The following is an 18,822-nucleotide window of genomic DNA, read 5'->3' as shown; positions in this document are numbered from 1 at the left end:
CACGTACAGAGAACAAAATGAGACATTAATGTTCTTTGTCTCTGTTTGTAAGAAACGTGAAACCCTTGGGTGATGTTGCCACGTTAAGTATCCCTCCGAGAACCACAAAGGGAGAATATGTAAATCACTGTCGCTTACAGGGAAAAAAAACCACTGAAGTGAACGGATCTGCCCCTCCCGGATCTGCCCCTCCCGTGAGGTGGAGAAGGACGTGCTACCGCATAACATTTTTAAGGAAAAATACTGAAATGTAGTTTACAACTTAAATTTTAGGTGATACTCTAGAAGCACTTCTCAACATGTACATAATACTTCCTTAACAATGTCAACAACATTTAAAAGAATGATTTCTTTACCGGAACTGCAAAGGGTTTATATCAGTGAGAAAGTCAACTTTCTTGAAAGATGCTAAGGATAAGTAAAATTTGGTATCACAGGCTGGGCAGTAAACCATCGCCTGCTAAGAGGATGCATAAGAGGCATGGGCAGATTTCATGAGCCCAGAGGTTATTAACTCTGAAGCCAGTAAACAGGCCTGGCTCCAGCCGACCAGGACACCGGCCCCTCGCGCTGTCACGGCGCGCCCTGCTGCCCGTTCAGGCTGCAGCACTGAGCTCCCAGAGGTGGACCAGCTCTTTCCTGGAGGGATTTAGGGTTCGTCCATAGTGGGGGAGGGCACACAGATTTAAATTTCACGATGTGAAAACAAAACAAAGCATTCCCCATACCTCTTTTCAGTGAATGCTACAGGCAATAACCAGTCACCTACTCTCTTCAGGAACATTTCACATCTCTCTTATTCAAAGGTGCACTTTGAGTACCTTCCTTCCAGGAGAATTCTAGAATACCACAGAAATCTGTGGTGTACTCACTGTTATGTAGCATCTAGGAATAAGAAAAAGGGAGACAGTCCTAGCAAGGCTGGGGAGAAAAGAGTGTTCTGGGGCGAGAGAATGAAAATCAGGGTACGGCATGCCTCTTGGCAACTCGCAGGCACACAGTAACCCGAGGAGATGGGAAATCTTGGTGGCTACAGCGTGGGGACTACTTCATTCTTTGGCGAGTGTAGGACATTGGACGCCCTATCACTGCAAATCCAAAAGAGCGGGGACTGAGTGAAACACATCACTGTGTAGGTGGTAACAAATACTAGAAAAACAGGGTACAGTTCTTCCATTAGATTGAAAGTACAAGAAAATTATTTCCAGAGCAAGGTCATATCGCACCCGTTAAATAAAGATCCCTGATTTATTCAGAAACAAGTGAAAGCAAACTCATCCACTAAGGGAGAGGAACATCTCTGACTTTACTCTCCCAACCTGCCTAAGAGCAAAGCTACTTCCTCTGACATTCCTGTGGACAAGGGCAGTGGTATCTGGTAGTAAGGGCCCAACTTCAAATAAATTACCATCTTTTCAGATGGAAGAGGAAAGAGGAAACCAAAGTGAAAAGTCATCAGAATAAAAGCCTGGGCTAGAAGCTGGCAGATCTGAGCTCTGGTTCAAGTTCTCAGCTCGAGTTCTTCTTAACCAATGTGGGCCTTAAGAATCTGCTTTTGTTAACATAGGGATGGGGGTCATGTAAAGCATACAGAACAAACTCAAATGCCACCTCATTCTGAGAGTAAACTATCTTCTGTTATCCTTGACAATTCCAGGAAAAGTTAAGAATAAATTTGTTACAAAGGATTTTTCCACCAAGATTTGGGCTCATCTCAGTTCAGGGGTTTTCCCTCCCTCCTTTCCTTCTGCAAATATTTATCATGAGCCTACAATGAGCTAGGCACTGTCTATGAGTGAGGATCCTGAAAGGTTTTGAGAAAAGCGAGCTGCAAACCTAGAAAGCAGACACCAGTGTAAGTTAACTCTACCTGAATGTGAAAACCTTTATCACTAAGTTAAGAAATTTACTTAAACCACAGCTTAGAAAATGAAGGTACGTGCATGTAGGTGAACAAGGACCCCAGATTTTACCCCTTTCCTACAGGATGTGGAGCCCGTCAGCTCTCTGGTGACTTCTAACCACGTGATTTGTCACTTTCATAGATCTTTGGATTCCCTGCTGCAAATTAGTTCCAAGAGCTCAGCTGCAGGGAAACTGCCCATCTGTAGGGAAATCTCACTTCCCTGTGGAAATGGATCCATCCTTTGGACAGCTATTAAAACATCGCTGGAAATAGGGCTTCCGAAGCCAGGGAACTCTGAGTTTGATGGAAAGAGACCTGGGAATTAGCCTAAAAGGGAGAAGACAGAAACTCCTCCTTCACTGAGAAAGGCTCATTTGGGTGAACTGACTGCCAGATGGCAAGAAAATGGAAATAATTTCAAAGCAATGACAGGAAAGGACTAAGATCTGTTAGCAGATTTGCAAAATTGCTTTTGAAACCTGGGCTCCATTTCCAAATGGCTGTTTTGAAATGTGACTAATTGCATTATGCGTCTGACGTCGAAGATGACGGTGTCGTAGGAAAAGGTTTTCGGTAGGAATATCTCACAACACCTACCCAGAAAACGTGTGCACAATTTCAGTGAGAGCGCAAACCAGAGCGGACCGCGGCCTCATGTTTTACACTGAGCACCCCCCGGCCACGCCCCCTCCGTGCGGGGCGGGGCGACGGAGCGCGCACACGCCTCCTGACCTCGCTTCACCATCCTGCCGGCCACGGTAAACTGGGTGGAGTCGTTGGCCGCCCCCCGGCCTCTGGTCTTCCAGGCGTCCTCTCTCACGGTGATGAGATGCTTCCTCTCTTCAATCGTCATCTGGCTCTCTCGACTTTCTGTGACCCGCTGCTTACGGAGTGTGCCCAGAAGAAAACAGGAGAGCAAACCACAGAGACACAAGCGTTAGCGTGCAGCCCTCTGTGAGCCGAAAAGCAGGCAGAGAGGAGCCGTGCATCGTCCCCACACGTCCACAGCTGTTCTGTCTGAAATAGGCTCGGCTTCCCTATTTCCAGCTTGGGTTAGAGGTCACCACCACCAACACCACGGGAACTGTAGGTTAGAGCTTTGTTTTTCACTTATTTGTTTGCAACACTGGAATATCAAAATGATACTCTGTAGAAAGAAACAAAATTAGACTGTCTCCCTGCCATGAATTTTACAGGGTTTTAAAGTTGCTCTGTTTTACTTATCTAGTTAAACTCAGCTGCCTAGGACTCTTTATCCATTATACTCACAAAGAGCACTGGTGGGTCTAGAAAATCTTACCCACTTAAGTAACACGGTCAATCATACAGGAAGGAAAGCTGATTAGGGTAGGATGTGCTATCAGAAGGCTTTCTGGAACTCGTGTGCTTTTTCCTAGAGCAACTATGTTACATGGGCAGTTAGGTAACCAGGTCAAGCCCATAAAAGTGACTTTTAAGTCACAGAATATCTGACATTGAGGCTGAGTTGTGCTATAGAGATAACCTACATACATAATAACAGTTCTACCTAAAAAAGGCATTCAAATGCTTCTAATTGGGGTTCTGGAGATAGGTGCCTCTTCAATTTCTAAGCCATTGGTGACACTCCTTTGGCCTAAAAGGCAGAAGCTGGAGGTGGGGTAGGTGACTTGAGGGAGACAAGGAAAGGAGGGGGATGGGCAGGAAGGCACCGAGGACCAGTGCAGAGGAAGGGTTGTGGCCAGGAGAGTGGATGACTGCAGCAGGCTGACACAGGAGAAAATCTTTCTCTCCTTCACCCTTCCCTCCTTTCACTACAAAATCCCCCTGGGTACGGGGGTGGGGCACACAGGGGGAGAAGCAGTGGGGAGGGCAGGAGCCATGGAAGCTAGTGCTGAGGAAAGAAAAGCATCGTCCCCAGAACAGAAAGAGCTTCTATCTACAGGTCCTTCCTACTCATGAGTGGTGAGATGACCCTAATTCCACGTAATTCTCTGAATCACAGGCCCTTATAAACTATGAGGTGGACTTGCTAGGAAAACCTCATCAAAATTCAAAAAAGAGGGTAAGTTTTCTTGGAAAATGAAGTTTCAGGAGTGAATTTTAATCAAATCAATAGGACACTAGCCTTAAAATATTTTAAAAAACATATAAAGTGCCAAGAAAGTTTTCTTCTCCAAAGATCCAGACATCACCAGTTCTATGGTGAACTCAGTAAAATCTCCAGAGTCCTGGTGCACGGGAAGTGTGGTTAATGACTCAGAAAAATGGTATCCCCAGATCAACAATTCCACTTCCCAAGGCACTTGGATTCTCCTGCAGCTCCAGGGAGAACGTGATGGATGTAAGCCCTGGGATGACACAGGTGTTCCAGGATTCAAAGTGTCCAGTGGTTTGCCAGATCTACGTGAAGGAGCATGCTTTTCACTCACCTCTAAATGACGTTGTTAAACATAAACGTTTTTGCTTCTCTAGAAGTTTCACCTTAGCTTTACCACTTAGTAGGGTTGGTCTAGAAGCCCCTGATTCCCCTTATCTGACTTTAAATGGTTCTATAATGCAGTAAGATATATATAATGTGTATATATATATATCTTATATATTTGTATATATATCATATGTGTGTATTATATGTATAAATATAGTTTATTTATTCCCTTTAGAAATTAATAAAATGTATCACAAGTTGCTATTAAATTTTAGAACTCAAAATGTGAAAACAGGCAAGATAGACATCTTTGTCCATGTACTTTTTTTTTTTTTAGCTTAAAACTTCATGATTGTCTTGTCTTGCTTTTCCCTTCGAAGGTTTTCTTTCCTCATTTAGAGAAGGACATAATACATAGTATAGTAAGCACTGTGTCATTTTTCAGGTTTTCCTAGGTTTAGCTGATGATATTTAGGATTGACTGGGAGAGTAAGGGAGTTGGGGCATAATATGAATAGAAGCCCTACCCAATCTATTTTTTACTCTTTCAAATATAGATCTCATGAACGTGATGCAGAAAGATGAGGAAGGGGAGGGAGGGAATGAAAGAGAGAGAAGGAGAAAAGAAGAAGGGGGGAGGGAAGGGGGAGGGGGAGGAGGGGGAGGAGGAGAAGGAGATGAAGAGGAAGAAGGAGGAGAAGGGGAAGGAGAAGGAGAAGAAGAAGGGGAGGGGGAGGAGGAGGGGAGGAGAAGGTAGTGAAACAGTTGGGAAGAAAGGAGGGTCTTAGGGATGGACAGAGACTCGGTAGGACACAGCTAGAAACTGTGCAAAGGGTTAAGCTGCAAGAATGTTTTCAGGTTACCATACTGCTACTGATGGGTTTGCCTCTGTACACCTGAGAAATCACAGTGCAAATCTCACTAAGTGTTTCTGACACAGGAGGTGATACACGAGAGAGAACTAACACGTGTGGCTAGGATTAGTGCAGATCTAAGGGTACAATTCTTCTACAAGTGGAGAGCTTCATAGATAGAAAATACTGTGATCTGACTTTTAAGTTTTTAGCTTATTCACCTCTAGTGAAACTACATCACAGGAAGAAATCACAGAATCATGTGTTAAGAGAAATAAGGTACGGTGACAAATCAGCACTTCTCAGTTTTCAAAAATGCTATCACCATTTCGAATCCTGTGCACTGTTAAGGAAATTTAGCTCTGCCATCTCTTTAAGTGATTTCCATCCATCATCAGTGCCCAGAGCCTAACGTGGCCTGAACAAAACATGGGAAAAGATCTCAACTAGGTTTGGACCTCAAAGTGACTATAATCTGACCTTGTCACCCTTTCCCAGCAACTAAGATGAAAGGAAGGGAACAAGGAAAATCTTATTCTGATACAGCCCTGAGGCATGTGAGGAAGAAGAAAACGTGGGTTGAAGCCTGACAAGAGACAAATAGTCCATTTAGACAGAACTTGTGTGCTGTTTAAATGTTCTGTTTCCCTCTCTGAGCCCCTGCATTGTTGAATATTTATACCAGGACTGCTAGAGGAAAGGATCTCCAGGAACACTGAGGAGCTAGTGCCCCATCACTGGTATGTAAAACATTTATCTGGGAAAATTGTCCAGAAGTAAAAATACAGGATTTTTAGGCCATTTTAATTTTGAAGTGATAAGACATAGATTGCCTTTGGTAAATGTTATTTTTCTTTAAACTTAAAAATATATGGAGAGGGCTTCCCTGGTGGCGCAGTGGTTGAGAATCCGCCTGCCAATGCAGGGGACACGGGTTCAAGCCCTGGTCTGGGAAGATCCCACATGCCGCGGAGCAACTAGGCCCGTGAGCCACAATTACTGAGCCTGCGCATCTGGAGCCTGTGCTCCGCAACAAGAGAGGCCGTGATAGTGAGAGGCCCGCGCACCGCAATGAAGAGTGGCCCCCACTTGCCGCAACTAGAGAAAGCCCTCGCATAGAAACGAAGACCCAACACAGCCAAAAATAAATAAATAAAATAAATAAATAAAAATTAAAAAAAAAATATATGGAGAGATAGTCCATGTTCATGGATGGGGAGATGCAATCTTGTCAAGATGTCAGTTCTTTCCAACTTGATTTATAGATTTGGTGCGATTCTAATCAAAATCCCAGCAAGTTATTTTGTGGATATTGATGAACAGACAAGTTTATATGGAGGAGCAAAAGACCCAGATTAGCCAACACAATATTGAAGGGGAAGAAAAAAGTCAGAAGACTGACACTCCCCAACTTCAAGACCTACTGTAAAGCTACTACAAAAGTACCATTACTACCAAGACAGTGTGGTACTAGTGAAAAAACACACAAATAGATCAATAGAACAGAGTAGAGAGCCCAGAAATATACCCACACAAATATGCTCAACTAATCTTTGAAAGAAGCAAAGGTAATACAGTGGAGAAACGACAGTCTTTTCATAGTCTTTTCAACAAATGACTGCACATCCACATGCAAAAAAAAAAAAAAAAGAATCTAGATGCAGGTTTTGTACCCTTCACAAAAATTAACTCAAAATGGCTCACAGACCTAAGTGTAAAATGCAAAACTATAAAATTTGTAGATCACATAGAAAAAAATCTAGATGACCCTGGGTTCAGTGATGACTTTTTAGATACAACACTAAATGCATGATCCATGAAAGAAACAGCTAATAAGCTGGACTTCATTGAAATTAAAAACTTTTGCTCTGTGAAAGACACTGTCAAGGGAATGAGAAGACAAGCCACACACTGGGAGAAAATATTTGCCTAAGACATACCTGATAAAGAACTGCTATCCAAAATATACAAAGAACTCTCAAAACTCAACAAGAAGAAAACAACCAATTTAAAAATGGGCAAATGATCTGAACAGACACTTCACCAAAGAAGATATACAGATGAAAAGATGTTCAACATCCTATGCCATCAGGAAAATGCTAATTAAAACAACAAGATACTTGTATACACCTATTAGAATAGCCAAAATCCAAACCACTGACACCACCCAATGCTGGCGAGGATGTGGAGCAACAGGAACTCTCATCCATTGCTGGTGGGAATGCAAAACGGTGCAGCCACTTGGGAAGACAGTTTAGCAGTTTCTTACACAACTAAACATACTCTTACCATAAGATCCAGCAATCATACTCTTTGGTATCCAAATGAGTTGAAAACTTATGTCCATACAAAAACCTGCAATGGATGTTTAGAGCAGTTTAATTCACAATTGCCAAAACTTGGAAGCAACCAAGATGACCTTCAGTAAGCAAATGGATAAATAAACTGGTCCATCCAGACAAGGACTATTATTTAGTGGTAAAAAGAAGTGAGTTATCAAGCCATGAAAATACATGGGGGAACCTTAAATGCATATTACTAAGTGAAAGAAGCCAATCTGAAAAGGCTATATGCTGTACGATTCTAACAATATGACATTCTGGAAAAGACCAAAACTATGGAGACAGTAAAAACATCAGTGGTTGCCAAGGGAAGGAAGAGGGTGGGGGGGGAGAGGTAGGGATGAAGAGGCAGAGCACAGAGGGTTTTTGTTTTCTGTTTGTTTAGTTGTTTTTTTTTTGGCTGCGCTCCATGGTACATGGGATCTTAGTTCCTCAACCAAGGATCGAACCTGCACCCCCTGCAGTGGAAGCGTGGAGTCTTGACCACCGGACCGCCAGGGAAGTCACCACAGAGGGTTTTTAGGGCAGTGAAACTACTCTGTATAATGTTACAATGATGGATACATGTCATTATACATTTGTCAAAATCCAGAGAATGTACGACACCAAGAGTGAACCCAAATATAAATTATGGACACTGAGGGATAACAACTTGTCAACTGTAATAAGCATGCCATCCGGTGGGGTATGCTGATAATGGGGGAGGCTGTGTGTGTGGGGGGGGGGTTAGGGGAAGTCTCTGCACTTCCTGTTCAATTTTGCTGTGACCCTAAAACTGCCCTAAAAAGTAAAGTCTATAAAAAAAGTATACTATATATATATATATATATATATACACACACACACGACATGTGTATTATATAATATACATAATTTATATTTAAAGACTTCAGTAATATATCTTTTCTTTTAAAGTTTAACACTGACTTATTTAGAAGAAAACAGGCATTTCCCCCCTGCAACAGCAGGTTCGCTCCAGACCTCAGCCTCTTTTTTGGGGTGGACACCGGCTGGCTATGCAGGCTGGGCTCCCACAGACCCGCATTCCTAACTTCAGAGGAAAGGCGCTAAGAAGAGTGAGGGAAAGGCCGCCTTCGGGAGAAGAAACGGGCAGTTTCCACCTGTGAAGATGCCAGATGAAGCCGGGAGGACCCACCAGACCCTTCCTCTGGCTGAAACCCTGTGCCTCTCCCTCAAAGACCTGTTTTGTCACCACGAGTCCTAAAGGAACAGAACAGTCATGAGATTTCTAGTTGGAGGCTACCTGAGAGGCGTTGTCCCAGGGCTGATGAGGAGACAGAAGCCCTAAGAGGGGAATGACCGGCCAGGTCCCACAGACGGAGGGCAACTAGCACCTGGGGCTCGTGGCAAAGGGGATGCAGCCACTGTTTCTAGCTACTCTGACCCCAGGGACATTCCAAGGGGAATAACGAACAATCACTGGTATGTTTAGCCTTAAACATCATCACATATTATGTACCGACGTATCATATCAGCCCAGGCTAGGTCTCCCTTCTGCGGTGGGGTTCAGACGGGGTGCAGTGGAGGTGGAGAGTGGGGAAGGAGGGCTGCGGTTGCCATGCCAACAGCACCGTGGCAGCCAGCTCCCATCAGGACCGCCTCTTCCACCCTGTCTCTTGCATGCCCCAAAGTGCCTGGGCCACCTCCTCCTACTTTATCAAGATAACCCCGGGGTCCTTCTTGGGCTCCTGACTCAATTTAGGATATAAACCTTGGAGATTAAAATGGGGAACTTTCCTCTTCAACCAGTTGCATGACTATGAGATGAATTAATACCACAGGTCTCCCTAGGGGTCTGAGCGAAAGTTGAGATGTGGGTGACTGACCCTAAATATATGAAGTAGCGATTACATCTGCGTGCATGCGCGCGCGCGCACACACACACACACACACACACACACACACAGAAATGCAGCAAAGGAGTTACTTCCCCAAATGAAACAAGTTTCTCCCTGCTGCTCAGAAATTGCAATGAGGCTTAATACGTGTAGGCAATTCCTCACCTGATTAATAGATACAAAAGACAGGTATTTATGGGCAGCAGGTATAGCAGGAGAATAAGTAGAAGCATATACAGGTTCCTATAGAGCAAAGCAAGAGGATTAGAGGTGAAAAGAGAAGATTTATCACAGCAGGGTGGGGAAGGGGGAGGGACAAAAACACGGATTTCTCTCACAGAAAGTTAATCTACTCATTGCAATTTCAATTCTCTTCCCAAAAGAGTCTGTCCTACTTGTTTATTTTTTTTAGAATGCTAACAGAAATCCCCACACAAGCACAGTAAATATACCCAAGTCAGCTCTGTGCAGTAACTGAGTTACTGGCAAGATTACTGCAATTTACAGAAGATATTCCGTGACCTACAGGGAAACCCTGACTTTCGTGGACCGTTTGAACATCGAATATAAAATATCTTCTTTAACGTCTTTCAAGTTTTTTCATTCTATGGTTGAAACAAAATTTCAGGAAACAGGATAGCGCTCCACTCTGGATCAAGGTGGCATCTTGCCTCGGGATAAGAAAACCAAACAGAGAGGGGCACCAAGGGGAAGCGTCGGGGATGAGAGTTCCATGTGGCGAGGAGATCTATGTGAGAGTCAGGCTTACCCAAAGCAGATTAGAAATGGCATTATCATCTGTAACTCCTCCTTCTTCCTACAGGTTAAAACAAACAGGAGACATTGCAGAGTGCTGGAAGGGTAGGATCGGGTTATGGTGTCACAATCATGTTCAAGAACTCTGTGCTGGGTGCCAGGAGAAGCATGCACATGCCCACACGATCGGGTGGCACAAACACCGAGTGAACCCATCACTCGCCAGCGGGATAATAATCTTTAATTGGAGGTCATACCAACAGCCTTCCTTGCCCTCTTACCCTCAACTGACCTCATGCTCTTGAACTGTGATTTCGAATTTCAGTGACAGAGCCAATCAGAGCACGAATGTGGCAGACTGACCTTCCTAGAATTTTCAAGGACTTGTTCTGGGGACATCACAGACCTTAGCTTGATTCACTGACTTGACACGCTGATGGCAGCACAGCCAGATATCAAATCCTGATCTGTGACTCAGATGTGGGCTCGGGCTTGTAACCACAAACTCTATACAGGGTTTTTATTTCCTGGAAAAAGTCTGAAACATTGATGATTATCTTGACCAAAGGGCACAGGAGTCACTGTCTCTGCCTTAAATACTGAAGATGCCAAAATGGGGTTGGAATTTTAAATAATGATTTGGTGAAAATACATAACTGCAATTTAGTTGACACAAAGAGACTCCGGCCAAATCCCTTTTCTTTCAAACTTGGCTTCATTTCATTTCTCTCACTCTCGGGATGGGATGCGTCACTCTGAAGGAAACTCTCCACATACCATATGCTCCAGTGGACGCATTCCCTGCACTACGAGCCCGGCCGTACCTACAAACCAACGGGCTTTGCCATCTTTAGAACTAATTCTATACACGACAAGGGCAAAAGTGTGTAAGTCAGGTTAGCAATACCCTAAACCACGAACAGGAGGAAGGGAAGAGGGATGGCGAGAGAGAGAAAGAACCCAAGCTGTTTGTCGTAGGAAACGACAGGGTCCGCGAAGTAAATGATCAGCCCTGTTAAGCTCCAAATCATCAATCCTGATTCTGGGGGATAAATTTGGAAAGCAAGGACCTGATGTTAAGTGACATCAGCTCTTGAGGCATGACTGATCTTTTAGAAGGGAAAGGAAAACTCTAACTAACCTAAAATCTAACCTCAAATCTACTTACTCATGGACCAAAAGAGTATTTTCTTCCATATAGGACCCCCAGTGAGATGCGGGTTAGAGCACCAAAAATTTGTTTTGTTTTAGGACAAACCCTTTGACAGAAACAAAAACTGTTCTAGATTTTCAAGGCATCCTTTACATCATTTTTTTTAATGTGGCTGCATGACAATCTCTAATTACTCGTGTGGCTCGCATTATATTTACTGGACGGCGTGGATTTTCACAGGGGAAGTGATTTATAGAGAGGCCGGTCTCCATCTCCTGCTTCCTCTGTTTCTCCACAGGCTGTAACTCATGGGACCCTGCTCACTGCACACAAAAGCTCGAGGAGGCCAAACGGTAAAATGTTTCGTAACCACGAATATGTGCGTTTGATGAACTCAGAAACTGTGCAGGAAGTGATGACCTGACTGTAAATCTAGTCCCTTGTCCCTTGGTGCAAAAGATGGAAGGTTCCAGAGCTTGTGCCCCTAGCAAGTCTAGCTCCAGCCCAGGCAGCAAGCTCCCATCTGCATGGAGCACGTGTCATGAATGTCCTTCCTCCTCCAGAGAAGCGTCTGGACGCCCAGCAAGCCCTGGCCATGTCTCAAGCACCTCCCCCCGCCACCAGCTACCTGGGGGACTGTCTTAAGGCAGATCAGGTTCAAGGCAGCTCTGCTGCTTCATCTGAGCTGGCGAAGGCGTGGCTGAAATACACAGCCCGCCCTTGGGAAGACATGAAGCCAAGGGCTTATCAGAGGCCATGGGAAAACCACCTGACCTCAACAGAACTTGTGATTTCCCAATGCTTGCTAGAAAAACTGAAAATAGATGGGCTTATTTTAACTTCAAAGAGCTTATTGTCTTGGGCCGAAGTGAACTAGGTCTCGGAGCAGGAGAGCGACGGTGAGTTCACTGCTGGTGCAGAACCCATCGTGTCCGTGAGCCCAAGACACCACTTCCCACTCAAGCCAGGGCTGCCGCGGACTGGGTTTTCCACCCCAGGGGCAACGGCGGTCCCCTTCTCCCATCTCTTGCCTCCTAAGAACCTCTGCCTAGTGTTAAGGCCGTTCTGTTCTCACCCGCTACTCCCAGCCTTCTGGGCTACCCAGCCTCGGATGATCTCTGTCTCCAAAGTGGGTAGAGCACTGCAATCGATTCCACTTCTCACAAGGGCTCTGCCTGGCTTTGTGCTTTGTAGCTTTACTTTTCACCGTGCCGTGTGCCGTGCGGGACCTGCTAGGGAAGGTTTCTTTGCATCTTTCGACATGACCAAGAATGAAGCGCTAAAGTTATGTGTGAACCGATGATTTCAAATCAAACTTTTAAATAAAGTTTGTGGGCAATGGGGATCAATGATTTGAGGGGCAGAGTTTTCTTTCACTTCCGGATCTCATCCTGGAAGTCCAAATTTCCTACATAGCTGCTTGAATATCCAATTAGAGCTGAGAACTTTACAAATGGCTGAGCTTTAACTGTCTTTAGTCATTATCTTTAATGTCATGTCTGTCTCAAAAAAGAGAATTCAAATTGCTGTTTCAATTTAACCTATGAAAACACAGAAGTGCCACAGGAAACAGTGTCAGAACTCTCCCCTCACAGCCCTGTGGACACACTTCCTTTTAATGTAAGTTTCTGAACGCCTGAAGGTCACGTTCATCATTTCTTTCTTCCACGGATGCTTATTAAATTGTTTTAGATTGGAAGGGGTCCAGGTGATCATCTGGTTGTAAGTATTTTGTTTTCCTTTTTGTTTGAAGACTTTTGATCCTAGAAGTTGGCCAGTGGGTGTGCTACGGCATCTACTTTGCCCCCAGCCAGCAGTGCATTGGCAATCACAGGGCCATGCAGGGGGCAAGTCACCGTCCGCTTTGAAAGTGTGCACTGACTGGTCAAAGCTGGTCATCATTACTGGTAATTTAACACCTACATTTGCCTATGAAGAAGTGCTTGCCCGTATCAACAACAGTGTATTACTTAATTTTCTCTAAACTTGTACCATACTTTGCTGTACCTTCTCAATAAAAGGCTTACCTGCTCATCATGAAACATGTCTTCAATTATGAAATAAGTCCTCACCGACCACAATTATGTCCTTCTCTTGTATACTCCTGTTTTAAACCTCGGCATAGGACATTCAAGCCCATATTTTATATGCAACTTACAAACGGTTAGCGGTCAATGACAGTTTTTCATTCTAAAGACTTTAATAACATTGTAAAGTCAGACTTCATTAAAGAAGGTCTGAAACCAAAGTAAAAGTGCACACTTCCAAATTTAGGAACTTGCTTGCTGATGCATTAGGCACGCGGTGCTGTCCCCAGTTCTAGAACATCTCAAGACTTTACCTGGTGATCAACTGAAGCCGCTGTGGGACAGACTTCAAGTGCGGACCCTCGTGGCAAGAGAGTGCTACGCTTCCCAGGGCAGTAACCAGTTAAGTTATGCATGCTCGCCTGGTGGATGCACGTCCAAGCGTGATGTTAGTCAGAATGCTTTTCCCGCGCACGGACAACGTTACCTTCTTCTTGAGTGACTGTCCCGTTTCTTGGATGTGCAGGCTGCTGGTGACGGCCGCTTTGCCATACTCCTGCTTTCTGTTAAGTCTGTTTCTCCAGTCTTCCTCACCACTTTTCTTCAACAGTGCTAATCTAAGGGGAAGACACACCGACCAAAAAGAGTTCAGCACCAACCCTTCCTGGTAACAGAACCACAGTTTAAGTCATCCAGAAGTCTTTGCCCAAGAAATGACCACAGCTGCCTAATTTGAATCATTTTGAATGTCACTTATTCTGAAGAAAGTCTGTCTGGAAAAATAGTATAGATTACTATATTATGTAGATTATTATATTTTCTAAGATGGTCCCAACAGTCTTAAAATCGGATTGAAACGCAAAGCTGAAAACTGACTTTCCCAGATAAAAGACGCAACATCATTCTACCAAAGGAATATCTCTGTTTTTTCCTTGCCTTTGGGCTGAGAGCAGGAAGGAAAATAAAAGTAAACGTCCCCAGAGAAAAATGTCTTCTAGTGATCCCTTCTGGTCACTTGATGAATTAACATTTAATGACTAAAGCTGGATAGCAGAAACGGGTTTAAAAATTTAAAGCTATTGACAATCTCTGAATATCACATGTTTTAGTTACAGGTAAAAGATGATGTTAAGATGTCCTGTATTCTAAGTCCTGTTCTTTTCTTCCAAATGAACTTGGTCTTTCCAATCTACCTTCTTAATACAGAAACTTCTCTATAAACCCATTTTAAAAATTATCATTTCAACTTTCCTCAGGGGAAAGCTATATACAAAAACAGAATCTAATTAACTGAGGTTTTTACCTAACCTACTTTAGTTCAACTATGGTGTGACTTGATAAAAAGCTGCTTGGATGTTAAAATCTACGAAAGGTTATTCTCATGAACATGAGGCTGTTTCAGTCTTGGGCATTTAAGTTGGACAAACACAGGAGAGATAAAAGGCACAAAAGTGGTGATCGTTAAACTCATTTGAGCTGATGCTCAAACAATTTAAGGATTAGGGGAAAAAATGACTGGACTCCTTTCCCTCATGGTGAGTCTGCTGGGCTAGGTCTTCTAAACATTCATTAACGCATGTCCATAAAGAGCGTAGTTTTAAGCAACACATCAGCGCTCATTTGGCTGTTGACTCCTGTCAAGTAACCTGGTCTCCCTTCCTTACTGGTCACAGTGGGAACTGAACTAGACGGCTTCCAAGGGCCCTTCTACCGAGTGTCCTGACTCCATTAAATATTTGAATTGGAGATGGGATGAAATATACCATACTCCACGGTAAAAGTTTAGTTAAGCAAATAAGAAAACAGATTTTGCAGTAAATATGAATCCATGTACATCTACAAATTCGTACAGAATCATACTGTATATTTGTATTTGCTCAATCAAATAATGGAAAGCAAGCTATAAAGAACTCCCCAAGGAGTTCAAGGGGGGCAAGGGCTTCAAACTCTGGACCTATCCCCTTTCCCGACCTCTTCCTTTTCCTTCCCTTCCCTTCTGCTATGTGACAGCAGGTAAGACCCAACATTCACTCCACAAAGCTGGTATAATGCCGCCTCATTTACCTGTGATATTGTGATTTATAATAAATATATACTTGGTCTTTGTCCCCTTTCCTGGCACAGAGCTCCTACAACTTCTGGAACTTCCTGAAGGATGAGCGTGGTAATGGTGTCTTATGTGAATGAGGTGACTTTTGGAAGAATCTAAGTGGGGGCTTGTTGCCAGGAGAACCAACCCTGGGATTAGAGGGTTGGAACTTTCAGCTCCCCCCCCCCTTGACCTCCAGGGAGGAGAAAGGGGCTGGAGATTAATTACATCATTGGCCATTGGTGATTCAACTCAATCAGGCCTATGTAATGAAGCCTCCATAAAAAAGCCAAAAGGACAGGGTTCCGAGAGTTCTTGGGTTGGCGGACGGGTGGAGGTTTTGGGAGGTTGGTGCACCTGGTGAGGGCATGAAACTCCACACCATCTCCTTACACCTCGCCTGTGCATCTCTTCTATCTGGCTGTGCCTTAGTTACCTTCTTTGATAATAAACTTGAAGTCTAGTAAATAAATATATTTCTCTGAGTTCCGTGAGCCACTCTAGCAAAGTAATTGAGTCCAAGGAGAAGGCTGTTGTAACCTCCAGTCTGTAGCCGGTTGGTAGGTCAGAAGCACAGGTGACGGCCTGGACTTGCCACTGGTGTCTGCAGAAAGGGGGAGGGGCGGTCCTGTGGGACAGGGCGCTTACCCTGTGGGGTCTGATGCTGTCTCCAGGTAGATAACATCAGAACTGGGTGGAATTGTAGGACACCCAGCTGGTGTCAGACACTGGCTTGATGGTGAGGGAAAAAATCCACACTGGAAACTAGAGTCAGAATCTTATATCTAAGACCCTACTTGCTCTCATTTAGCCCCAAATTCTATAATCTATGACACTTGGCAATACTCTGCATTCTACAAGGGCTAGTTCATGTACTTGAAAACAGATTCTAATTTCCTTTAAGGGTTTCCATCTGAATGTCAGACTATATAAGGACTAAGATGTATCTTTCCTCCAATTATTCTGAGTGAGTCAGTTTTATTCTAACAGGAAAAAATAATCAAATAAAACCAAATCATGAAAAGAAATCATGAGTATTTGCATGCTGCAGTAGAGCTTTCAAAGCATCTATAAAGGAGACTTCCAAAAGGTAAGCATGCCAGTACCACCCAAATGAAGATGTATTTCCAATTCATCATCTTGTGAACACGGACATTCATCTCACTGATACTCTCCTTACAGCTCAGAACCAGCTCCTACTTCACCCTTGACCCAGACCAGTAGTTATTCATCTTGGCTACCTCACCTTTGTAATCAGATTAGAGTCCAAGTGATTTCAGAGAAATTAAAAAAATCAAATGCAGCCTCAGAAGTTGCGTTTATTAAAAAGAATGCACTATGGTCTTTAAGGGCATTCTCAAAAATAAGGTCCCAAATGTCTGAAGCCATGCCAACATCATCTAAATAATCATGTGGTTACCCCAGTGGCAGCACGGAGGAATGGAAAACTGATTTAGAAAAAGGCGAAGTGTGGATCTGTAATCACTCTGTAGCCCACCGCGTGCTCTGCTGATGTGCTCGGCAACCTCTAAGACACTGGATGTTGTTGTTCTGAATGAGACATGGGCGCACACACAGGCCGAGGATGTCACTGACCCAGGTCACCCTGCATGTCACCGGGGCAGGGAGCTCTGGTTCCAGCCCCGGAACATCCTGGCTTGTTTCACTAGTTGTGTGTAAGCTGACCAGGCACGTTTTCGCTCTCATGTGTTAGGAACTGCACTGTAATTCTGATTTTTTAAATATATTTCCCCCCTCCCCTGGGAGGAATTCCTCCCTTCCAAGAGCCTGAAATCTTGCTATTAGATACGCTGGCAGGGTCATCCTCAGGAACTTCCAAAGACTACAGAGTAACCAAAATAATATGGAAGAAGCTGTGCTTCAGTTGAGCCCACGTGGTATTAGGCCCAGCCAGAGCCTGCAGAGTGCAGGTGATGGAGAACAAGTAACACGCACTGAAACATACATGTATTATTCCTGTCCCCTTAGATTTCCGACTTGGTGTTGAACAAGCTGAGGAGGGCGGGAGACCTTTCCAAATGCCTTCTCTCCTGCCATCTCATGACGCTCCTGAGTCCCCGCAGACCACCGTGCACTGCAGAGGGCTGGGGTGGGTCGGGGGCAAGCGTCTGGTCCTGCACATGCCATAAATTACTGCCTGTGCAACTCAAACAGCTGTCAGCGCTTTTAACATCCGCCAAGTCCAAGTGCTATTTGCAGGGCTGGGATGCTGAGAGCCTGGGCATCTGCTGAGTCCGAGGCTGAGAACCCATGAGTTACTCACCCCAAGGCCTGGCCGGGGCCACCGTGATGGGTGCCTGCCAGGCCACTGGGGAAACGGCTCTCCCTCCAGCCACAGCCCATGCTTTCCCAGCAGGGAATACTGGCCTGAGGCGGGCTGTTTCAGCAGCACTGGTCTGAGAGCCCGGCTCGACTGCAACAAGTTCTGCAGGCTCACGGCAGCCAGGGCTGGGTCAGGTACGGGCCCGGCAAACCGAGTGCCTCTAAGATGCGGTACTTTTCTTTCCTCCCTCCTTTAAAAATGCACCTTATTTCAGAGAATCGCAGACACCACACAGATAAGGCTGAACAGCACGGGTTAGTCCTTAGATCAGATCTTGGCCTTGGCTGGTTTATAGGCTGGAAGAGTGAACTAATATGTCTTTTAAATGCAGGCAAATCAAAGATCAGAAAAGGAGGCAGCAAAGGGAAGACACCTCTGTCCGTAATGCCAACATAAATCCGGGGCCCTCCAGTGGCTGAAACCTCCGGGCCGCACGGTAAGAACCTCGAGTCCGGCTGGGTGGAAGGTGGGGCTCGCGGGGAACACGGGGGACCCCGGCCAGGCCCTATAAGGCAGGAGTCTGCGGGCTCAGCCAGAGGCATGGGCGGCCTCTTCAACATTCCTGGGAGTTCAATACATCCGTACACTCCATCAATTTCCCAGTGGAAGGACGGCTCTTTTGCCTTTTTTAGTCATCTTCTCCCCCCCGAAAATGAAAACACAGAGCAGTTGTTTCAGTAACGGTGGAAAAAAGATTTCTAAAAGCCTAATACACTTCTAAAGAGGTATCAAGGGTTTTATCCCTAAATAACACAAAATAGATTCGATTTCCCACGGTTTTCAAAGACGTCCCCCATCAGGGACAATTTAAACCCAAACCACGTAGGCAGTTGTGAAGCAGTGACCTTATTAATCCAATGGGAAAAGCAGAATATACCCTAAACTTTATGCTAGTTATGATGCAAACCTGACGTTCGAGATGTCAGAAAAGATGAAGAAAGAACAGGACCTTTTAGATATGTTTCCCAGACCGTCAAACATGTTCTAAAAGAGGAATGTGTGAAGGATTTCCTCTAATTTCTCAGTTGCTACCCTTTTGGAAGTCTTAGTTTACATCTACGAAATGGGGAGAGAATTGCCTCCTT

General features: G+C 44.6%; 1 protein-coding gene across 22 annotated transcripts in view; it reads right to left on the bottom strand.

Annotated features, from left to right (window-relative positions):
• The window catches only part of SVIL (supervillin), a 234,520-nt gene that overhangs the window by 37,525 nt on the left and 178,173 nt on the right, over nucleotides 1-18,822 (bottom strand). For 16 of the 22 annotated variants that reach the window (XM_057544478.1, XM_057544481.1, XM_057544484.1 and 13 more), the window contains 4 exons: nucleotides 13,792-13,921; nucleotides 10,138-10,185; nucleotides 9,534-9,611; nucleotides 2,639-2,786 (listed from right to left, as the gene is read on the bottom strand). In XM_057544478.1, the coding sequence (XP_057400461.1) occupies nucleotides 2,639-2,786; nucleotides 9,534-9,611; nucleotides 10,138-10,185; nucleotides 13,792-13,921 (404 nt within the window). The remainder of the gene's footprint in view (nucleotides 1-2,638; nucleotides 2,787-9,533; nucleotides 9,612-10,137; nucleotides 10,186-13,791; nucleotides 13,922-18,822) is intronic. The other 6 variants (XM_007188429.2, XM_057544476.1, XM_057544487.1 and 3 more) reach the window with 2 other exon arrangements.

The sequence above is a fragment of the Balaenoptera acutorostrata genome, chromosome 3 (genome assembly GCF_949987535.1).
Source record: "Balaenoptera acutorostrata chromosome 3, mBalAcu1.1, whole genome shotgun sequence".
Lineage (NCBI taxonomy): Eukaryota > Metazoa > Chordata > Mammalia > Artiodactyla > Balaenopteridae > Balaenoptera > Balaenoptera acutorostrata.
The sequence above is the reverse complement of the archived record's forward strand: the minus strand, read 5'-3'. Positions and strand labels throughout refer to the sequence as shown.